Genomic DNA, 24,790 nt, shown 5'->3' with positions numbered 1-24,790 from the left:
GGCCCAGTTTTATGCTGTGAGCTAAACTGGGAGTTTTAACACCTGAAGTGTTAAAACTTTTACACAGGGTAGCAATAAACTCAGAGTTGTAATTTGTAAAGAACACACTGGCAGATGTGTGCAATGCAATTCAGAGCAAGAAGACTGTAGAGCACCAGTGAGCAGGCTGTTCACAGGATACAGATATAGATATGGAATATAGAGATAGAGATGATCATGACGACAGGGAGAGAAGATACCCATGGCCATAATTACTGTTTAAATAACATGGTCAGACGACTTGAGAGCCTCAATAGAGAGAACTCCATATTTCTACCTGGCTTGGCACACTCTGTTCCCTTTGTCTTGAATGCCCTTCCCCCCACTCCGTTCTACATTCAGCTCATGCCACCTGCTCTAGGAAGCCCTCTTGGATCCCTCTGCAAACTGGATTAGGGGGCCCTCCTCTATGTTCCTAGAGCCCACAACTGTTCCTTACCATAGCATTTGGTATTCCTTTGCCATTGACTGATTCCTGGTTCCTCCCACTGGTCTGACAATTGGATGAGGGAAGGGGTCAGCCTAGATAACCTTCCACTCACAGAGCAAATGTGTCAATAACTGTTTGCTGAATGAATCAATGAAAACAAGAGCATTAGGTGGCCTGGTAAGGGAGAAGCTGAAGGAACTGTGAGAAAAAGACCATCTCGGGTAGTTAGGCTCCAGGGCCATATCTTTTCTATTCCAATTGTCTTGGAGTCGCTGCCTTGAAGTCTTGGGCCTTCCAGGAACTTGAAGCCTGATGGAGCGAAGAACCGCGTGGCCAAAGGCACAGATAAAATCCCCTGAAGACTGCCGGTAGAGGCCCCAACCCTGACCCTAGACTCCGCCTTTCCATTTTCTGCAGTCCCGGTCCCCGCCAGGCGGCGACGCCCATGAGGCCGCATGCGCAGGCGCGCTCGAGGAGTCCCTTGCCCTTCTCCCAATGGCGGGCGGTGGTCCCTTTCCCGGCATCCTCCTAGGGGCAAGGAGAGCGTCATTTCCGGTGGGGAAGGCCCGCGGCCGCCGCCGCCATTTCGGGCGCTGCTGTGAGACTGAGACCTGAGCCGGTCCGCTGGGCGGCGGACGCCGGGGTTGGAGGGGCGCGCTCGGCGGCGGCGGCCCAGCGTGTACGCACGGAGGCGGCCATGGCGGGCAACTTCGACTCGGAGGAGCGGAGTAGCTGGTACTGGGGGCGGTTGAGCCGGCAGGAGGCGGTGGCGCTGTTGCAGGGCCAGCGGCACGGGGTGTTCCTGGTGCGGGACTCGAGCACCAGCCCCGGGGACTATGTGCTCAGCGTCTCCGAGAATTCGCGCGTCTCCCACTACATCATCAACAGCAGCGGCCCGCGCCCACCGGTGCCACCATCGCCGGCGCAGCCTCCGCCCGGTGAGGGACGGACAGGACGGGAGGCCCCGGGCGGGGGTGAGGGCCGCGAACTCCCCAGCCTGGCTGGCTGCTTCTGGCGAGCTGACCCCCACGAAGGACGTGGGCAGAGAGCTGGAGTGATTGTGGCAGGGGGCGGCTCGCTGCCGGTGCTGGTTCTCATAGAACAGCAGGAGTGCGTGGGGGAGGAGGAGCCGCTGACCCAGGCCTCTGGGTGTGACTTGGGAGGACAGCCCAGGGGAAGGGGAACTGCTTTGGCCCCAGGGTGGGGCTAGGCGCAAGGGCAGGGCCGGGCAACGTGGGGACAAAGAGCTGAAAGGGATGTTGGCACTGCGGGCCATCAATTGGCAGCGGTGTCCAGAATGAACCCGAAATCCTACAAGTGGCTTTTTCGGCTTGAAACATTTCCTGCAATGTTGGAAAGCCGGGTTTGGCTATACTCCCCTGGTGGCCTTTGGTAGGAAGTCACCACATACTGGCCGGGAGGGATGGAGACACCCTTCAGGAAACCGGTCAGCTTTTTCCTTTCTTGGGCATTTTTCCAAAATACTTTTACCGTTCCTCTTCGCGGAGTACGAAGGTGGTGAGCTCAGTGTCTTGGTGATAGAAGAAAGCCGTCTATGGCCAACCGAGAATGTTGATGCCCGGCTGACTGTCGAAGAGATCTTAGTGTCCAGAAGACTCGACTCTACAATTAGAGGGTTCTAGTTTTCAAAGTGTTTAGTGGAGAAAAATGTATTGTTTTGTTTTGTTTTTTCCTCCCCCAGGAAATAAACCTGAAATAAGCCAGTAGAAACCATCCCATCTCTGAAAGTGACTGGAACTTCCCGCCTCCCTGCCCCCCAGTACTTTCTTAAACAGCTGTCAGTCTTGTACTTCAGGGCCTCTTCTTGTTCAGTCAGTCGGGACTGTGATCCAAATCTTTATAGGTATGGGAACAGACCTTGATAGGCAGATTCTCTGAGAATTTAAATTATCTGCACTGGGTCTCCTCACCAAGAATCATTGAGATATGACTGTCTTACCCATGCCATTGCAATTGTTGGGGGAATATTAAGGAAATTTATGCGCTTAGTACTTGAGATTTGTGAGATACAGAGTAATTATGCGGTGACCATTATCTGTGTAATAGCACCAAGAGTCCTCATCACTTCTCACTGTTTCCAAGTTGAAGTTTCCTCCTGACCAGCTGAGACTAGATCTAGGCCAGTCTCAAGTGAATTAGGAGGCTCCTGAGCCAGCCTTTGCAGACGTACCTTTTTAGGATAGTATTTATTTAAATTTATTCACTCTGGTCAGAAATAGGGAGACAAGGTCGTCAGTCTCTATTCTTAACATACTAATTTCAGAGTATGGTATCTTTAAGTCCACAAATTACCCTAGGTCTTTCTCAGTTTGGTTGTTTTAATAGCATTATAACATGAGATGGGAATACTGATGTAACATATTTGCCCTATGCCAGATATAGTATACTTTTTACCATCTGCGTGGTGTCTAGGGCTTTTATTGTTACAGTGCAGTGGTTTGATGACAAATTGTCACAGAAACTCAGTTCTCAACCTCTTGTTTGTGTATGTGTTTTGTTGGTTGTAAAATTTGGAAATGGCAGCAGGCAGGTTTCTTAGTTTGAGCTTTCTCCACACCTTGGCATTATGATTTCATAGCTCAGTGCTTACCTTGATATTGAGCTCCACCTTTTCATAACATACATGAGTTTAGATCCTTGGCCCAAGAGAGAAGGTGAAGAATGCCAAGGTTTATTGATGGGGTGTGGAAAGTTCATGGGTATTGTGGTAATTCTTTCTGCCTCATACCCTATTTTCCATGCAGGGCAATTGATTTGGTTGCTGTCTTTTATAAAGATTACTTAATCTTTGTTCTCACTTTTCCATCAAACTCTTTCTTTTGAAACCACACAGGAATTTCTTGAATTTTAGAAAGGCATATACAATAATAATAGCTAACGTTTATTGACTGGCTTCTATGCCAGGTACTTGGCTGAGTACTTTATGTGCCTTATTTACTTTCTATAACAATCTAGTGAGGAATGTACTGTGATTTCCATTTATTAAAAATTTCCATTTTATAGATCAAGAAACAATCAAAGAGTCAATAACTTGACCAAGGTCAAATACTGAGCCAGAATTCGAACCTAGGAATTCCGACCTGAGAGCTGACATTGTTATATACTGTTATTTCTTTGCATCAAAGCCAGTTTCCTTTTGAGATCCCAGCAGTGTGCATAGAGGACTAGACACTTTTGTCTCTCTTCTGAGGTCCCAGATTCTGTATAAAGACCAAAAGGAAAGGATGACAAAAACAAACTGGTTTTGGTGTTCATGTAGTACACATCTGCTACCTAAAAGTCAATGGTGAAGAGGCTTTTAAAATTCTTATTTGGCAAATTGAATGTGGAAAATGAGATTTTTGCTTGGGATGATATATTTTGTGGACATAATACATAGGTAAAATTTGTATGGAATGGCTTAGATGTAGTTTTTACAGGCTTAAGGATAAAATGAAATGAATTCTCAACCTTTTCCAGTGAACCTATTTTTAACTTATCATCTGTGTTCAAATCCTGCAGGCTACGGATGCTGCCATAGCCTGGGAGTGTCCGGGCCGTGCCACAGGGCCATGGGGCAGGGCTTGATCAAGTCTACTGGTCATAACCTGTCAGGTCAGACTTCAAAGTGTAGGTACCTGTTGTGAAGGCTTTGCAATCATTGATCCACTAATTTCTTTTTCTTGGAACGATGAGGTATTACTAGACCTTGACCACTAGATAATCGACAAAACTGAATGTGAGTTGGGAGAGTAGTTACAAGCTTGAGCTCTAGAGCCTGGGTTTCAGTCTTACTTACTTGACACTACTAAATGTAACGCTGGGCAAGTTCTTGGATTTCTCTCTGCCTCAGTTCTTCATCTGTAAAAGAGAGAAAATGCTAATATTGACCTCATAGCATCATTGGGAGGATTATATGAGTTTTTGTGTATTAAATGGTTAGAAATGGGACTGACATATAGTATTTGATAAAAGATACACTAGTCTTATGAACATAAGTTGAGAGGGCATTGAAGCAAAATGGAAAACTTCAGCTTTGAGAGGGTCACATGGTGTGGGTTGGTAAGCACTGGTAAAGCAGCATGTCTTAGGGAGTAAGTGCTGGGGTGGAGTGGGGTACTTCAAGAAGTGTGAAAGGACCATGCATCCAATACATGGAAATAGGATGGCACCTGCTGTTACCTGCTCAACCCAGAGCCTCCCTATTGCTCGGTAAAGGGATAGTAAAAGCTTCCCTCATTTGGAGGATGGGGGCGCAGAAGCTAGGGTGATAATTGGTACTGTCTCTTCAAGGTGGTGCTGAAGCAAGCCACTTCTTTGGAGATCCTGTGAGACTGCTGATTACTGCCGCCACCTCTTTGTACCTTCAGCATCTGTGTTTCATTTGTTTATCTCTGCAGTTATCAAATCTGGTCCTCGTGTTTTACTTCTCACTATCAGAGTGTCTCTTCATTTAGTGATTCTGGAGAAGTTTTTCAGTGAGTAACTTATAGATTATATGACAAAAATGGATTTCATGGTAAAGGAAGTAGGTTATTTGTTGCAGGATTTCTCCAAGCCTTTACCATGACTCTCCAAGAGAGGCAGGTATTGGATACTTGGTTTTTCAAACTTATTTGACCACAGAACCTTTTGAGAAGCATCTCAAGATTCTGTGGACTCTTCTCTGAGAAGCAGTGCAACAGACTTTGGATTTGAAGATAAATTGAAAATTTCTAAAGGAATTCAGAGGTTGTAGGCATATTAAGGTGCCTCTTTTTTAGAGCACTTATTGTGGTTACTTTTAGGAACTTTATTAGATAGGTATTTGACCCCATGTGATGTTAAATAACAGCTCATACAGCTAGTAAGTGGCAAAGCCAGAATTCATCAAACCCAGTCAGTCTCAATCTGCAAAGTACCATGATGGTCTCCGCTATTTATAGAAAGTTCTAATTGCTTAGAAGATGTAACATCTTGATATCTCTTTAGGATACCTTCACAAATGTAAGTCAGTGGCCTTTTTAGCCTTTTGTATTGGAGAGGTGGTGGGAAGTGTTTAAGCAACCTCTATAAATACCATAGGCCGAGGAAAAGAAAGAGAAGGAGTAGGAATTAAGAGGAAAGGGAAAAGAGGTGCTGTGAGATCAAGGAGAGGCTGATGTTGGAACCGCTGTGGCGGTACCCATGCCAGAAGTGACCTGGCCTGTTTTAGCCCACAGAGCTCTTGGGTGTTCATAAAACTTCGAGGGAGTGGTGTTATAAAAAACCGATGTAACCTGAGGGCTGAAGTGCTTAAAAGTAATAAGTTGAGCACGTACATAAACTCAATATCTAACTGCTAGTGTTGATTTTGATTTCTGAATGTGTTAGTTGATAATTGGAAGTTCAGAATCCAGCACAAGTTTGATGTAGAACAGGTCAGTGAGGTTTTCCAAGTCCCAGCAATGAGAACCCTGTCATTGGTTCTATTCTCTAGACTGACTGTATCTCCTTTCCCGCCCTTGTATTTCCTGTCTTTGGCTGTTTGTGGTTGGAAGGAGACTAACTAGGGAAAAGGAGCTGGAACATAGTTGTGGTGAGGTTTGGGCTTATCTGTGACTTATGTATGTTCTGTTCCCCTCCCTCCTTCTGGAGTTTGGATCAATGAAGCTTGATTGCCCCATATATCTAATTGCTCTAAGCAGTACACAAGAACAGGTATTCCTTTGTGGAATTATTATAGTGTCTTTAGAATAGAAAAATAATTTATAGGTAATGTCAAAGATTTCCTTGGATGTTTCTGTGACAGTTGGGATTGCCAAGTCAAAAAAAAAAAATTGAAAAAAGTGGGTCTAGTTCACACGATGCAGCATTTGAACAAGAAATGAATTGAACCAACTTCTACCTTTATGGAAGATAAGCTGCCAGTTTTTCTTTTTGGAATTTTCACACTAATTTTTGTAAGGCATTTGGGCTTAATGGTCTTATTCTTCTAAACCCTTTCCCCTCCCCCCAAAACCCACATTTCACTTGGGCTAGTACTGTAGTGAGGGAATGGTAACAGTGGATGACAGGGAGTGGTTGCCTTCCTTCTTAGAGTGAAAAGGATACCTTGCAAATGTTCAGGGGGGTTAGAAGTGCTCTTCATTGTGATTTTTTTTGTATCTGAGAACATGGTTTGTTGTTACAATTTTTTTTGTAAGAACACATCTCCAGTTGAAAGTGAAAGCCAGAGAGAAAAATGATGTCTTCCTAAGACATGCTGGTTTGCTTCTTGCTCACCAACCACACTGTGTATGCCTTTGCATCCCCAACTATACTGTAAGCTTCTCAAAGCTGGGAACAGATTTCATTTAACTTCTTTTCTTCACCTCAGAGTTATGTTCATTAAGAATAATATCTAGCACTTGCTGAGTACTTACTGTCTGCCAGCCAGCCAGTGTCCTAAAAGGTGATTGATGAAACCATTTGGCCGTTGTACCCTGGCATGTAGTTGGGTAAACTCTAGTGAGGGAGCTTTTCTCTCTAGGTGGTGTTATCAGAACCATTTTCTAAGCCGTGGGTGTTGTGAAGGTTCTCCCCACCACTCTGCCCCAGAGACTTTCTTGATTAGGCAATGCTAAGTAGGTGTCCTTGGAGTTCACAACTGACCCTGTCCTTAACATAGTTCAGTTGGCTGGAAGGATCACTGAATTAGCCTAGTGGTAATAGGCAGGGAGGCCATGTATCTCCTTGCCTACCAGACTTGCATAGCTATAATTTGTCATTGGTGATGTACTTTAGTGAAGAGACGCTCCAGGATACAGCACTGTCATGCTCTGGTATGGTCATAACCAAAATTATATCTCCAGTCCTGCACTCAAAACTATTCGTGTTACTTCTGCTGGTGCCTGATGAGTGTTTGTCATAGGTGGACAGTCCTGGCTCTGGGCATCTATTTCAGTATCTTGAGTTGGAAAGAAAGCATTACTGAGTGTGGGATATTAACTTGTTTTAGCTTAGAGCTATGAATTCCACAGATGGGCTTTTGTAACATAAGGAATGTGCAACTCTCCTTTGAATTGTGTCTTGCTTGGTCTCATCATTCGTTTGGGTGAAAAGAGAAGGCATTCATCAGTACTCATTCTGTATTGAGGACTTCTGGTTAACTTCCAAAGTTTATCTTCACTAGTAGAGAATTTTAAATGTACTTTTCCTGGTTATTCTGGAAGAAATGTTTTCTAACATTGAACAAAACAATTGGGTCTCATTTTTGGAGAGGAAAATTAGACATCTGGGCTACCACAGTATTCCTATTACCCAGCATTAATTGCTATGACTTTTAGATGGGTGGGCCAGAGTTGACATGAGCAGAGAGGGTAGATTGTCCATTTTCCCCTAACAAAGGACTTGAACAAGTAACCTTAACAAAAGTAAAAATTGTCAGTAAATGTGAAAAACATCAAACAAGCGAAGATTATATTTCAAAAGCTAACAATTCTCATTAAATTGGCAATAATTTTTAGAATGCTGTTTGTTTTATTTTATTTTTTATGCCAATTTATTTTTCATACTATATGTATATATAATTTTTTTTTTAACATTTTATTTTTTTATTTCCCCCTCTCCAGAATACTGTTTTGACAAGAATATGGGGGAAATGGGAACTCATAAGCCACTGGTGGGAGTATAAAATTGTACAAACTTTTGGGAGCAATTTGGTAATGTAAACAGTAATGTTCTTACCATTTGTCCCAGCAGTTGCATTTCAAGGAGTTTATCCTAAGTAATAAAAAAAAAAATAGATAAGAATAAAAACACTCATAACAGTATCATTTGCACTAGTGAGAAGTTGGGAAAACTTCATAGGTATTAAAAGTCAAATTCTTTAAGAATATGGAGATGTTATATAAAATAAAATGTTTTTATAATAAAAAGGCAAGATATGAAACTATAATAACCCAGTTATAAAAACATGTGTATATTTATGACATGTGTGTATATACACAATAGGCATATATATTAAAATCTGGAATATTATAACTCAAAATGCTAAGAGCGTCTTGTGGCAAGGAATAAGGCTGATTAAAAAAAAACAAAAACAAACCACAAAAAAAAAAAAACCGATTTTCTCTAGAGCTATTTATTGTTTATCAGGAAACCAAAGGTAAAAAAATCTAATAAAGATCATTTGATATTTTGGGTGCTCAGAGTGCAAGTTAAAGGTTTGTATTTCTCAGAAGAAAACTTTGAACTGACATATGTTCATTTATTATCTTTCAATTCTAGAATCTCAGGGTAGAGAGGGAATACATTCCGAAATATGCCCTCTGTCTAGGGCCACACACATCTTTGCATCATGTGAATTTTAAGTATCCCTACTATGTCCTTTCTCTTGGATCTTAAGTTTGTGTCATCAGAGGTTGAAGATTTTAACACTTTTTTCCCCCAAGCATTCTTGTTTACCTTTTTCTGTGACTTGTTTGCTTCTAAAGGAACAATCCAGTTTCCATGCTTTATTTAAATGAAGGTCTTAGGATTTGATTTTTAAGCAGTTAGCTTCTTAGTTTCTCTGTTTACGTTCCTTGAGGTTTTGGTTTTGGTTTTGTCTAAGATAGTCTTAAAACTGTTTTTCTTTCAAATTGTTCTTGATGTGAAGATAATGAAGATATATCCCAAGTTCTCCCCACTTCTTCCTGCAATAGCTGCTGGACCTGTGAAAAAGGAGAGCTTGCTACATATCTTGAGGTTGAAAAGATTGCAACAAAACCTTGAACCTTATGCTACTGTGTAAATGAGATAGCAGCAAAACGTTTGGGAGGAATGAATAAAAAGTCTTCATGTCGGTCCGGTATGAAAGCATGTCCTGAGTGGCCTGATTTATCATGGCCTGCTGTTCTCTGCTACAGGTGGTGATCAGCATCTTTCTTCCTAGGGAATGTTTAAGCTACAAAATAACAATTTCAATTTGTTAGGAGGAGGAGGAGTTATTTTTTCTATGATTAATTTTTTCCTGATTAAATATTGGCTAAACACGTGTGGGAAATACTTAAATTCTGCATTTTATCACCAGTGTAATACATATTTAACATCCTGCTCTATTTTTTTTTCCAGGGGTGAGCCCCTCCAGACTTCGAATAGGAGATCAAGAGTTTGATTCATTGCCTGCTTTACTGGAATTCTACAAAATACACTATTTGGACACTACAACGTTGATAGAACCAGTTTCCAGATCCAGGCAGGGTAGTGGAGTGATTCTCAGGCAGGAGGAGGCAGAGTATGTGCGAGCCCTCTTTGACTTTAATGGGAATGATGAAGAAGATCTTCCCTTTAAGAAAGGAGACATCCTGAGAATCCGGGATAAACCTGAAGAGCAGTGGTGGAATGCAGAGGACAGCGAAGGCAAGAGGGGGATGATTCCAGTCCCTTACGTGGAGAAGTATAGACCTGCCTCCGCCTCAGTATCGGCTCTGATTGGAGGTAACCAGGAGGGTTCCCACCCACAGCCACTGGGTGGGCCGGAGCCTGGGCCCTATGCCCAACCCAGCGTCAACACTCCGCTCCCTAACCTCCAGAATGGGCCCATTTATGCCAGGGTAATCCAGAAGCGAGTCCCTAATGCCTACGACAAGACAGCCTTGGCTTTGGAGGTACATAATGTGCAAAATATAGAAAGAAGAGATCTGCTACAGGGTCTCCCTTTCAGACCTCTTAGAGCTTTGTAGGAATGCTGAATACAAGCACCAGCATTGTGGTGCTGTAGATATTGAACCATTAAGTACTGATTTTGACATTTAATGTTGGGTTTTCTCTTTCTTATAGAAAACCTATTTTGAAATGAGTAAGCTTAAAACTGTATAACTGAATGTTCTGATCTACTAAACACACTTTGCTTTAATAACACCACAGGAATTAACCTAAATTGTTTTTTCTCACCTACATTCTAATATGTTTCTTTCTGTTTATCATTGTCTAAAATAAGGTGGGCTCATATAGATTTGAATATAAATAAGTGGTCTCTATCAAAGCACTTAAGTGGAATTTTCCCATGAAAATGTAATGTTTAGTCTGGGAGCTTGGGTTATTTATACTTGGTTGGTTGGTTGGTTGTATATTCAAGAATTTGGGAGGAACAGTAAAGTATAGTAGAGGCGTGAAGAGATACAGTCCGAAAAGTATTAATTTCAGGGAGCAGCAGGTTTACTTGGTCTTTGTCGTTTAATGCATTTTGCAGGCAAGATACCAGTTCCTCCTAAGGAATAAATTGTTACTGGTAAATAGTTATCTTTGGTAGCCCATCTTCTTTGGTCAGCTATTGCATTGTGTTTATTCCTCTCTTTAGCACTCACAACTTTGTCTCTTATCTTCTCCCTCTCTCTCTCTCTACCTTTCTGAGTTATGCAGAACTAATGGTTTAGTATAAAAGCTTGTAGTGAAGTGGCATGCTATCTTATTTTTCAGAGCTTACCGATATGACAACTTGAATGTAAACAAGTAACTTTCACAGCACAGGATGAAATTATGTGAGCACAGATTAGCAGAGAAGGAGCAAAGGTGTTTTCTTGTAAACTGAAATCTTCTGTAAATTTTGTTTTCTTTAGTTATGTTCATATACACTGAGGGAGTAAGAGCTGCCCTCTAAGTGGGAAGTATTAGCCCACAGAATAAGCTAGAATTTATTTGAACCAGTCTCTGATTTGAAATTTTTCTTTTACATTGTGGGTAGTGAATGCAAAGGAGGGTTAATTGAGTCTTACAGGTTTGACTGGAGGATATGTGTTTTTAAAGTGTGTCTTTCTTGAGATTATGTTGTGTCTTAAAAGTATTGTGTCCCTACTTTGATGAGAAATGAAATGTATGTTGCCTGCAGTTTTTCCCACATAGAGTTTGGAGGATAAGGAAAACAAGTTTCGAGCCTCATGCTTTCATTTAAGTTCAGATGATGGCAACATCCAACACAATGCTGTGCACATGACAGATGTGACTCTTGACATTTATTGCAGACCTTGCTAGCATGGGGCTGGAGTGTGAAAATAGCATTCAGGGAACAAGCCAGCTAACACCCAGGAGAGAATAGTTATCACATTAATTTTGCTTCCATTTGCATTTCCTTTCTCAAATAGAGTTGTTTTTAATGATGCCTACCTTGATTAGAGGCTTTAATGCTCAAATGGTTGAGCTGCACTCCCTGCTGTGAAATAAATTTTGGAAAATAAAGATTTAAGTAGAAAACTAGTTTATGATTTTAGTAAGTTTTCTTTTTTGGTTGGATATTGTTTTTGAGCCACATATGTTTGCTGAAGATCGCCTCTTTCAAATTAGAACAAATACCCCAAGTAATAACTTTAAAAAACACCTTATGTGATTAAAAACATGGTGTTAGTTTAGCATCATAGAATTTTGTAGCTGAAAAAGACATTAGATATCAAATTTTCTTCGTTATATTGAAAAAACTGATGCTTAGATTGAATGGATTGTTCAGGCTAGTTAGAGGTGGAGAGATGATGAACCCAGACCTAGTTTGGTCCCATTTCTATCATACCCAAATTCAGTCTGTGATTCTTTTTGTTTTGTAACAGTACTGCTGCCCTCCCCAGTGCACATTTTATGTGGTTTCACTGACAGCATGTCCTCAGTTGTACTGTCCTATGCAGGGAGGCACAGTTTAGTTCTCCTTTTCCATTTCTGATTTTTCGTAGGAGTTGATACTTAGTCCCTATTAAGATGAGGCTGGAAGAAAAGATTAGGAGACTCTGGTTTTATGACCTCCGCATTCTGGTTTAAAAAAAAATTATTGCTGTATTTTACCCACTATAAATCCAGATCTGTAGACAAGTGAGGTACATTCTAGTGGAATTTTACACTTGAAATTGATGAATTAGAATCATTGGATTTTATGTATGTATGTATATGTGTTGTGGAGGGTTTCTCTTTTTTTTAATTGTAGTTGACATACGATAGAACCATTGTATTTTAGAATTGGGTAGGAGCCTAGAGATAATATATTAAACCAGTGGTCTTCAGACTGCTTCTCAGTGTCGTCAGAGTTCCCAGGAGGTGCCTGGTGAGAGGGGAAAGCTGAAGATGCAAGGCTCTGGGTTCCCTCTGTTGCTTAACTAAAGCAACTCTATTTTTAACTGTGTTATATACTGTAGGGTGTCTCAGTTGTTTTTTGAAGAAAGGGTTTCTGTACTATAAAAAATAAATTTAAAAAACTACTCAAGAACCACCTGCCCTCACTTTATAAATAGAGTCCCCCACTAGGATGTAAGTTATTAGATACTTTCTCTTTTCCCACCCTCCAGATTTCTCTAGCAAGGATGAATTCTGTGGAAAAAAGGTATTAATTCTCGTGAACAACCGAAGTAGGGGTATTCTTCCGTGCATTGTAATTCTGTGGGTCAGTCCCTCATATTCTGAGGGGAATATAACTGAACCACACAGACACTGTCTGTTACAGATTTTAAATAAATGCAGATATACTGAGGTTTTGAAGGAGAAATACTGGTAATAACACTAGAATAGTTTAGAGGCACCTTTTATTTTTAGATCTTAGATTTGAGCTAAGATTTTGATCTTAGATTTTTGTTTCATAGTTCCTTGGAAGCTAGAATAGTATTGAATCTTATCATGTAAATTGCAGGTGTTAAAAGTTTTTTTTATGCCTCTGTAGGCTGTCCAGAACAATCACATTATCTTTAAATGCACTCACTAATCATTTAACTTACATTCTCTGATTCAACTTGGCATTTTGCCTTTGATAGATAAGACTTCAGAGTAACCAGGTTGCTTCCCCAGTGTTCTTAGACTTGGACCTGTTCTTTAGGGCACAGTTAGGGGAGATGTAAAATGCTTTGGGCCCCTGATTATATGTAGCAGTAATTATGTCAACTCCACATCTCCCTATGTGGACCTCTATGAAACCTAAGTTGTTAAGATCTTTTGACCTATGTATGAAAAATAAGAGTAAAGACCTCAATTTTCCCTTTATTAACAAAGAAGAAAAACAAGATTGGAAGGTATAAGAACATGAGTAATAGGTCCTTACTATATCTAGGTTGTCTTTTTCTGGAATTATAGGTCCAGATTTCTATATTGTTCATTGAGACAGTTGTCTACTTTCCCTTCCATCCTGTTTGGACATCTTCATTTCAAATCATAGAATCTCAGTAGGAAAAGACTTTGGATGCAACTAATCCAGCCTCTCAGACATAGAAGGCAGGCCCTCTGGTATCTTCTCAAAGGATCTTTAAACATCTGTTTGAGTATCTACACTTTTGGGGAACTCATTATTAACCACAGCAGTATAGTCTAGAGGTTCCAAACTTCCTTGGTTCATAGCACCCATAGTGTCTCAGTACTGTTTTTACAGTGTCCCAGGCCAAAAGAAATATCTAACAGTTCCATTTTTAAGTAATTAGCTTCAGACAACTTAAATATGATACTTATAACTTAGTACCCATATAAAAAAATAATAAACATAATTAAAAAACAATATGTTAATTTTAATCTTAAATAACTGCAGTTGCTTAACTAATGAGATGTGTACACCTGTTAGACAGTGAACAGTTTCTCATACCTTGGGATCATATTGAACACTGCTACCCTCATTTCCTATTCCACACTTACATTCATGAGGTACTTGTTTTTTTTTTTTATCATAGCAACTACTAAAACCCAGCTTTGCAAAGATATGACATCTTCGAAAGGAATGTAGTATGATCTAATGTCAAAATTGTCAACTGCCTTAAGCTAGTAGTTCACATGGCATAACAGATGTCAGGTATTGCTTGCTATGTTTTCATCAAAAATTTTAAATATTTTATGGTACCCCTCAGACATTTCAATGCCGCTGACACTGTACGGTTAGGAATCTCAAATCTAGTTCATTTTATTAGTTTTTAGAGAATTCTTTACATTTAGCTAACAATATGTGGTCACCTCCCCACTTCTCACCAAGGGGATAGGGAACTTGGTTTTAGGCATTATCATTTGTTGAGCTAGCGAAGATCTTTTCTGACTTGGACTAGAACAGGGTAAGATCAATCTTCCAGGATTTGATGGGCTGCTTTTTCTTTTCACCTGGAAGCCTAACAGTTAAATCTCAAAGACCTACAACTTTACACCAATACATCCCTGTCCATTTCAGTCCATCTCTGAGCCAGATGAATCAAGTGAATTGTCCTCTCTTGTTTCCATTGATGTGAAGAATTGTAGATGGGCCTTAACTACCTATTCCTTAGATCAAGGGTCTGCAAACTTTCCAATAAAGGCCCTACGGTCTCTCTCACACCATTCAACTCTGTCCTTGTAGCAAGACAGCATCCACAGAGAAAACAGCAAATAAGGTTGCTGCGTTCTAATAAAACTATTTACAAAAACAGGCAGCAAGCTGGATTTGGCTCATGGGCCATAGTTTACTGACCTCTATCTTAGATTGTTGTAGTTTTCTTAACTTTTTTACTCCTTCAGCCAACTCTTGAAATAGTTACCAAACGTGTACTTGGCGTGATTGAAAATATTTGAAGAAAAGGGCCCTGTATTCCATCTCTGTACATGCTTTTCCCTGGCTTTATTTACGTGAATTTATTCCTTGCTCTGAGCTCACTGGAATCCTTCAGCAAGCCCGATCAAAAGAATACTGGCAATTGTTGATGCCTTTCCTGTTAGATAGTTGAGACAGAAGCTAGAAAAACAGTCACCTGGGGTTACATCAGCAAAGGAGCTCCCTGATATCTCCTGTTTAGTGAATAACAAAAAAATCAATGTCATTTGGGTTCCAGTTTATTTCTCATCACTAGAACTCATTGGTGACGATCAGCTGGGTAATCTTTTGCTTCTGGACCAATTCGAAATTTGACTACATTTGTACTAGATAGTGATTTACCTTGGGAACTACACAGAGCTAGGGAAGAAACCAGTGTTCATCAAGTTCCCTAGGAAGAAAGAAACTGAAGTAACCACATTCAGTCCTCTTTACAGATGACACCAGGATTTACTTAAAGATTTGCTCCTTAAGGATGTGGTATAGGATCAGGAGGCTGAGGAACTGACTGGATACTAAAACAATACCTCAGTGGTGAAAGAATCATCAATGTCTGTCTTTTGCTAGGTGTTGGTGAAGTCTGCATCATAGAAAGGTTGACTACCATGTAGTGCTTCATACCCTTTGTAAGGTCTTTCTTGTTCATTGGTATACAGATTAGGAATTTTTTTCTATTACTGGAATTTTGCAATCAGTAGTGTTAGAACTAAGGCTATTACTGCACTAACTGATTAGTATTTACTTTGTTAGGATTGTAACATTTCTGGGACAAGTATTCAGTTTTGCTTTCTTTGCCTTTGAAATAGTACATACACCAAGCTTCAAACCTCTCTGCATCTCCCTCATCCTCCCTGGTGTGGCCTTTGGGAATTCAGTTTGGTGAGATGTGTGTTTCCGACTTGGAGAAAGAACTGCACTCAGTGTAGCACCATTTTCTTAGACTGCCCCATCCCTTCCTATACTACTCCCACCTCAATCCCCCAGGCTTGACAGCTACCCTTTCTTAAAAACTGTTGAAATGCTAGGGCCTCATGTGGTCTGTAAGGATAGTCATGTTGCCTTTGGAACTTGTCTGTTTTTGACCCCAGAAGTCCCCATGTGTGTTGAATATTTCAGGATAAACCAAGAGGGTTATTTAATAAGGTCTCCCTTGAAGTATTTGTACTTCAGGGCCATTTTGGGCAGGTTAATTAGCCCAGTTGACTGCATATAACTTTTTTCTTTTATCTGTTTAAAAATCAGACTCATTTCAGAGTTATGGCATAGCCTTATTTTCATCCCCTGATGTTTGTGCCTCTCTGCTAAGAACCTAATCAACTGTAAAGAAAGATATTGTATTCCAGAACATGATGAGGTTTTCCTGAGCCTTCCCCTGTAGGGTAAAACCAAAAGAATGTGTGCATTATAGATGGCTCTGATGTTGTCCAAAGGTCCAATCTGCACATAATTCTTCCTCTCTAGTAACATCTCACCTTATAGGGATCCCTACTATTTCTCCCTTTGAACTCTGAAAGAAGAGTCTGAGGGCAGGCAGATCAGTAGGTTTTGCTCTGCTTGTGGAGAAGCTGGTGTGGTTCTGTGATACTGATAACTGGTCTGGTCTGGTCTACATTTCAACCTGCCTTATCTCTTCTTAGAGCTCTGTGAGATGTGATTTGAGATGGCATTTGAATTCTTAAGAATAAAGACAATATAATATTGAGAGAAAAAAGAGGTGCTTAAACCTAGATTTTGGTATTAAGTAGATTGATGGACTTAAGGATGTATCCTGAAGAACCGTCTTCTACAAAACACCTAGCGACATTGGATAAATATAACAAGTATTCTTTTTTTGATACCTTCTTATTTAGATTTGAAATCGTTTGATAAAATGTGCTAATCAAAGTCATGGCGTTTATATGCATATACACCTATGTCATAACCCCCTGACATGAGAGTGTAGAACATTTCCAGCACTCCAGAATGTTCCCTCATATCCCTTGTGTGTGTTTTTATAATCAATAAAATGGTAGATTTAGATATGACAGCTGTTAGGGATGTTAGCTGGGATATTGTCAAACCAGCTTTTTTTTTTGTCTCAAAGTGGCCTCTTCTGTCTGTCCCCAGTTGTGAGACTTCTTTTCAGCTCATCTTCAGGTGACTCCCAGTGGTGGCTATTCTGTAGTTTAGTTGTAATTTTGATGTGACTGTAAGAGGAGACAAGCACAGCATTTAATCACTCTGCCATCTTACCAGAAGCTCAAACCAGCTGAAAAGAAATTGGCCCCTTCATCTCCATCTAGAAGGGAACTTAACTTGAGTGGCAGTTTAGATTTTTGACATAAGCACACATCTGCCTTCAAATATTTTTCTTTTTCTTAAGGTAAGGGACTTATATTATTCTGGGTCCAGCTACCCGAATAGCATTTAGTATGATGTGAGTGTTTTAACAGATAGTACAAATCAATATGAAAAATGGGGGAAAGAAGTACAACTCTTGCTATAACTGACCTAAACAGAGCAAAGGGTTGGCAGCACAGGGGCATTAATTTTAGTAACATGTGCTCTGTGTTTGTGTGTGAAGAGTGTTTGTGTGTGAATCCATTCATCAGACCGACCTTGTCTTAAGTTTTATAGCTGACAGGTCAGACACAAGGAAAATTCACTACAGAATAGTCAGATGGTATAGAGCTGACGCTTTGCCTGGCTTCTTGTAACAGCAAGAGTTTTAAAAAGAAGAGAACAAGTGAGATAAAGTCTGAGAACTAGAATTGGGGATATAGGAAGAAATCTTTCAGATTGATTTTACTAGCAAATAAATTCTCACTTGTTGTCCTGGTGTTCCTCTCTCCAAAGACTGTATGAAAATCTTTACTTGTCATAATTGGTCTGCTCAGATGTCAGGAACTTTGAATTGGAAGATTGCTGGGAATAAACAGAACCCTGCTGCTGGCAACCTAGAGGAATTGGATCTGCTTGCAAAGATGGGCATAAAGTATCATCCTTCCCTTTGCTCTCCTTAAACCATCAGCTTTAATCTTTACAATATCAGCAGGCTGAACTGCTTTTTCTCACCCTTTTATCATATCCCTTGTCTCTCTAATATTCCCTGGTTTCTGTTTCCTTTTCTCAGCATCCTATGACCCTTTAGGCCTTCGTGGTTTTCAGATAGTTCTTTAGGAAATTACAGACAGGCCAATAAGCAAGCCGTTGCCTCTGTGAGTAAGCTGTTTCTAGCAAATGCCCTGGACCTAGACTTGAGTTGGCTTTGGCCAGTAGTTGGCCTACTGACATTCTTAGGGGACCCCAAGGGCTCTGGGAGCATAGTTTGAACGTTCCTGGTATAGTAAAAAGAACATAAATTGGCTTTGGAGACTTCTGGGCTCAAATCCCAGCCCTGGCATTGGCTGTGTGACCTCAGGGATATCATCTAATTGCTCTGAACCTCAGTTTTCTCATCTGTAAAATGAAAATAATTTCTGTCTTACCAAGGTTGTTTTGATGATTAGAAAATAATTTATAAAAATTACCCTCTATAATACTTTATGAAAGTTCAATAAATACTAGTTCTTAATAAAAGCAAATGAACAGTTATGCTTAGAAACTACTTGCACATTCAAAACTCAGATGTTGATAATTAAAGGACAGTCATAAGTTCTTTAGTCCAGTGACATCAGGGTACTTATCTCCAAATATTAAACAAAATGTTGTCTAATATTTTGCCACAGGATGAATCCATTCATCAGACCGACCTTGTCTTAAGTTTTATAGCAGGATAGAGGTATATCCTAGATTGTCAAAACTTTATATTTGATGTTGCAACAGGAAGCTTTTTATAACAAGCAATAACATAATTTCCTCTTGTTAATAAACAGGCACTAAGTACTGAGGGAGCAACAGAGTTTATCAGTACAAGGTGAGGTGTGGAGGTTGGAGGGCTGGCAGGCAGTGTCTTGTCAAGTAGAAGTTGTTGAAGAAGTTAGAGGCTTTACATGGAGCCAGTGGAATTTGGAGTTTTGATATGTACCCGTCCAAGTGGATAATACCTTGCCTTGGTAGGAAGGTGATGGGAACACTTCATTTTCTAGGACCAAATGATGTATGCTTCTTCTGATTGCCTTCTGCTCTACAAGCAGGCCAGGATATGTGTACGAGAGCGGGCTGGAGGATTGTGCTGCTACTGTGTGCCAGCAGAGGTGTGGGGGGCTGGAGAACTCCTCCCCTAGGCCAAGGCCTGCGGGGGCAGGCAGGAAGCTAAGGGTAGTGGGTATAAAGAAAAGGACTACTAGCTTTCTCTAGTTGTGATTGCTCATCAAAAGACACTGAGATTTCCAAAAAGTATTATTTTCTAGGATCCTTTCTATTTTCTGTACTCTTATGTGTTTTTCTGCACTGCTAGAATCACTTCTTCCTTCTGCCTGCATTAACAAGTAATCATTCTGGTGGCTGGGGCTTGGGAGGAAGCAAATAGCCATTTCTATGTCAGCCCTGGAGCAATCACATGGGCAGGGTATGCCTAACCAGAGAATGGAGTTTTTCAGCTTGAATTCATAACTGGAAATAAAGTGCTTTCCTTATTCTCCTCCTGCAGGTCGGTGAGCTGGTAAAGGTTACGAAGATTAATGTGAGTGGTCAGTGGGAAGGGGAGTGTAATGGCAAACGAGGTCACTTCCCATTCACACATGTCCGTCTGCTGGATCAACAGAATCCTGATGAGGACTTCAGCTGAGTATAGCTCAACAGTTTTGCTGACAGATGGGAGCAATCTTTTTTTTTTCCCCAATTGCCATCTATACAGTTTTCTTACAGATGTCAAAACAGTCTAGTTTATATAAGCGTTCTGTTACCTGTGATCTTTTTTAGACTGAACTACATCCCTAGTCTCATTTACCATGTTCAGGGTACGAAACTGGAGGGCTTGTGTGTTAACTTCTGAATTGGCAACTTTAGGTGGTAGCTGCCATGCCTGACTGTATCAGAAGGGATAGATATCTTTCCTCCTTTCTCTCAGGCAGTGGAAAATCAACCTGTGGAAAACCGATGGACACGAGAGGAGTGTTGCACACTGCTTACCCTGATTTATTCAATGGTTTTGTTTTCATTCTCAAACCATCCTATCAAATGGCAATAGACTGTTCCTTTCCATCCCCATGAAGTGATTATGTACTATGTGAATAGTACCCAGTGGGATTGCTTTTTCATTTATAGAACATGACCATTGTATGACTCATTCTGACAGTTCAAATCCTAAGATTTCCAAGGACACTACTAGAGGCATTTGTCTTCCTTCCTAGTCAATGCTTCATACTTTTTCTTGGGATTCTTTGAACCCTTGTCATTCTTTTTTCCCAAACCTACAAATAGGTTAATTCTCAAGAAAAGTGTTTCTTTTCATTCTGGATGACAAGCAGGATGTGCAGAGCACTTTATTCAGTGCATAGCTTTAAGCCAGTATTGGATTCACTGAGTGAACAGCCAAACTCTCAACTCTCTGCCTTCCCTCAAGGAGTCATAGTAGGTTCACACTGCTACCATAGCTAAATAGACTCCTGACTAATGGGATTCAGCAGGGCTATTTCTCCTGATTGCCAGTATCCTATTAGGGGACTCTTAGAATTCTTAGCTTCTACTTGGAGTGGAAGGACCAATCACTTAAAGTATTCCATAGAAGGTTGTAGGGCCAAATTCTGCCCTTTGCTTTATGTGCAACTTATATAACAGTCAAGTTAAAATTACATGAGTTTGGAGATAATGTTAGTGCTTTCAAAAATGTTTGAACCGGTCTTGAATTACTTAATGTATTACTTCACATGGCCAGAATAGTGCTTGAAGTACATTACATTATAAACTGCCTTCATTTTTGGCTCTTTTTATGTTCTAGTTTACAAAAATACTGTTAAGTATGGAATAGTTTATATGGGATCAGGTGCTCCAAAGAATAGACTTCTGAGACCAAAAATGATCTAGACTATTTAGACTACAATATGAAACTTTCAAAGTTAGTTTCCAGTCTAGAAGGGCACTAATTGGTTTATGGTGTGATATGACCTTAAATTTTGATTTGGGCCTCATTTTAGAAAAATAACGTATCCTTCTAATTGTTTTGAATAGGTAATGATTAATTTGCATTATTTGACATACACCAAATCATGATATCCCAGTGATTAGCACAAGGCCTGGCACAGTCCATGTGCAGGTATTTGTGTGAGTGAATGAGAGGCATGCAGAAGCTCATTATATGGCACAGGGAAGCCAGCTGGCACAGGATTACATACATTACCACAAGCAAACTAATGAGTTGACGCTAATTTAATATATTTTTACCTCACACTAAGATATTGCTTGATAAAGACATTAATACTCGACTTTTTAAATGTTAGCACAGTGCTATGCACATAGTGGGTGCTCAGTAATGTTGAATGAACAAATTTGCAATACTAGACTTAATTCCATCTGACTACTCTGTTAAATTTTCAGTTAGAGCATAGATACTGTAAAATCCAGATGCACATTAAATTTTGTTTTCCTGAAAGTATGACATCTAAAGTATTTGTAGAAAAACCTTGTCACAACTGATTTGAATGTTTGTATTTTCTTTTGCCTTTGACTTTGATATCAGCTTGTAATGTCTCTTTTCATCATATGTAATATTGGAACATGCAACTCTACCCAAATCATGAGTTTCTCAATGATGGGTTATCTGAAGCCATTAGATGAACTGTTGAGTTGGATATGGCTGGGTGTGGCAGTTGTTGGACCTTAAGAAATTAAAGGACTTCTTAAACTTATCTTCCAAAAGCAAATGCTAGAATTCTATTCAAGCGCATATGTACATTGTCACAGAGCAAAGTAAACAAATTGGCTGCTATATTTTATATAATCATTCAGCAAAAGCCCATTTTTTGGATACTAATATTCGACGTGGTTTATTCTATTAATTTGGTGGAATTGTTTATTGTTAATAATGCAAATAGATAATTTTTAATTATCCTTAGGTAACATTTCACTATTAATGGTTTGAAATGGGTGATAAACCAATTTGAAATAAAATATGAACATGTGCCATTGTATTATAACACTATACACTTTCTTGACAGTTAAATTTAAAAAAAAAATGTTTTTTTTTTTGTAGCATGTATTGTATATGTTTATAGTATATGTAGTAAATAAAAATATGGCCAAATGTTTGGCTTGCTGATCTTTTGAAGAAAGAAATCTTTGAATATTTTTCGTAAAAGAGCTAAATATTTTATGCTTAAGGAATAAAAAGTGTGTCCACTTAGCTTACAAACAGTCATAAAATGAGAACAATTATACTCACTGGGTACTCATTATAGCTGGAATTAATCATTGGCGATATTTTAAAGGGTCTCCAGAAGTCATGAAATATTGATTTGAGGGGAATATAAGAAGAATGATTATATTATGATCAGAAATTTGAAATAACAAGGACAAAGAACATGATACTAGTCCAGAAATGGTTGTATGTGGGTATAAAGAAAAGTATGGCCTGGGGCTTTGTAAGGCAAATGAGAAATTTGAGTGTTATATAATAGGATTTTAGAATGTTAGTGTAGATATCTAGATATCTCCTTTTTTATTTAAGTAACATATTTTCAGGGTAGATTATTATAGATACACAGTGTGTGAATAAATATACATAAAATTGACATACTCATATGGATGCTGAAGTTTTAAAATATAAAGAACGGTCTTTGCCAATTACTTATACTATATTCTGCCTTTGACCCAAAACATGTATTTACTGCTATAAACATAGCAGATTGTCAACCCAGAGTTAGATAAAGGAACCTACTCCAAAGGGAGTCAACTTTGGCAAACACAAGCTTAACTGCAAGATGATTTAATTATATTGCAACTTTTTGTCAAAAAATAAACTGCCAGCATCTTGTTTTAATATGTTTGAAGTTAGGTTCCTTTACGTAGACTGGAGTGCTCATACCAGCTCTTATATTTTGTGACCGTGATCTTCAGATTAAGTTCTATTCCTCTTATAAGAAGAGAGAAGAGGCTTCCTCCATAGAAGAAATGTGAAAATAGTTCTAAGTTTGACAGGAGGAGTGTAAGAGTTTGAAGTTCTACTGCCACACGTAAGAAATGGGGAGATGAGCTGGGGTGGGAGTAGGACAAAGAACTAGCCGACAAGAAGTGAGGTTCAAAAAGAGCAGTGTTTGAGGAGCCTAGTGATATAGGACGAAAGCAAGCAGAAATAAATGAGTGGTCAGACTGGCTTTTAGTCAAGGGGATGCTTCCAATATTTCTGTGGTTGGCTTGATTTACTTAGGTTTTAGACCTGTGTTGAATCCCAGCAAAGTGGGCACTCAAATATTGACTTAAATGTTCAAAGATAAACTGGCTTGGACAGACTGTTTTCCCACATCAAATGGAGATTTTGTACATTTTAACTTTCTGAGAGTGGGAAGAATAGTTGTATATTAGACATGTGGAAGTTGACTTGTTCAAAGCCTCCCTTGGTTTCCTTTGGGAAAACTTCATGGAGTTTCCAGCCTCATTTCGAGCTGGCGGGGTACCAGCAAGGAAAGTAGGAAAGTAGGTCTTTGAGGTGAGGGCTCAGGTTCCTCCTTTCTCCTTCATGCTGAGAAAGTCTATTCTGAGAGAAAAAAAATTTGCTGCTGTATAAGGGTATGATAACACTGCTTGTTAGATACTTCTGGGCTACCCTAGCATTATATGTAATGCAGAATTGAACTTCCTACATTTGCTCTGTCACTTGTGCAGGTTCCTATACTGACTCTGCTGCCTCACTCTCAGGCTTCCAGCCTGACTCTGGGATCCCACTAGTCCTTCATTGCTGGGGTTCAGACAGTCTTGGCTATCTTGGCAGGTATTAAGAGTATCCAAAAATACCAACCTTAACTTTACTCATTTTTTGTAATCATTTGAGAGAGTATCACATGAATCCAAGGAAACCAGCCACAGAAAGGAGCTACTCTTTAACCTATTATCACTAAAGGGGGTGTTGAGTCCATATTTTGTTGGCTTTCTGGGTGCTCCAATGACTAGAAAATTTGGTCAAATTATAGCAGTTCTAAGTGTGGTAACTCATATGGAATAGGCTCTGTCCTTGTGAATCTTATATTGTAGGAATAACAGGACAAAAACTATATAATCCCCACAGGGGCCCCTGGTGGCTTTCTAAAAGTAAATGTTCTTTCTGGTCAGGGAAAGTCACCAGACACAGCTTGGTGAGCAGATAGCACCTTTTTGTGAGTGACCAGTAGAAAAGGGCACCCCTTCCTCTGTGTTGACACAGCCCTCTGCTAGGTTCATGGCTTGAGAAGTGCAGGCAAGAATGTGGTTTAGATTACAGCCCCTTAATGGCACTCATTAAACATTAGCTTTGATTACTTTGCTTAATTTTCTAGTAAGCAGCTCATTTATAGACGTCTCTCTCCTGGCCACAGCCAATTCATCACTAAGTCCTGTTAGCTTCACCTCCAAAATATTTCCTATTGCACATTTGTAAGGCCTTCACACACACACACAGAGCCATCCTCCTTGTGGACCACTGCAGCAACCATCCTGGTTATTCACTTCCTCCAGTCTTCATTACAGAGCACTAGGATTATCTTCTCACAAGGCAAACTTGATCATGGAACTCCCTTGCTTAAAAAACTCTCAACGGTTCCTCTCCATCATAAAATACAATTAACATTATAGGATGGCCTACAAGGCAGTAATGATCTTTTCTTCAGCCTATCTTGTTCTCTGTTCCTGCACACTTTCCTTCAGCTCCTCAGATGAGCAAGCTCTTCCCTAGCTCTTATTCTCTTGGTTCTAGTTTAAATGTCCTTTCCTCAGAGATGCCCTCCTTG

General features: G+C 39.9%; 1 protein-coding gene across 2 annotated transcripts; it reads left to right on the top strand.

Moving 5' to 3' along the window:
- Positions 1-1,019: 1,019 nt before the first annotated feature.
- On the top strand, positions 1,020-22,215 carry CRK (CRK proto-oncogene, adaptor protein). Of its 2 annotated transcripts, none has more exons than XM_039886261.1 (3): positions 1,020-1,407; positions 9,524-9,889; positions 19,525-22,215. In XM_039886261.1, the coding sequence occupies exons 1-3, from the start codon at positions 1,167-1,169 to the stop codon at positions 19,530-19,532; spliced, it is 615 nt and encodes a 204-aa protein (XP_039742195.1). In that variant the 5' UTR covers positions 1,020-1,166; the 3' UTR covers positions 19,533-22,215. The 2 variants fall into 2 exon arrangements, with proteins under 2 accessions (XP_039742195.1, XP_039742194.1); XM_039886260.1 differs by having other exon boundaries at positions 9,524-10,059.
- The last annotated feature ends 2,575 nt before the right edge of the window (positions 22,216-24,790 follow it).

This window comes from Pteropus medius, unplaced genomic scaffold (genome assembly GCF_902729225.1).
Source record: "Pteropus medius unplaced genomic scaffold, Ma_sr-lr_union100, whole genome shotgun sequence".
Taxonomy (NCBI): Eukaryota; Metazoa; Chordata; class Mammalia; order Chiroptera; family Pteropodidae; genus Pteropus; species Pteropus medius.
The sequence above is the reverse complement of the archived record's forward strand: the minus strand, read 5'-3'. Positions and strand labels throughout refer to the sequence as shown.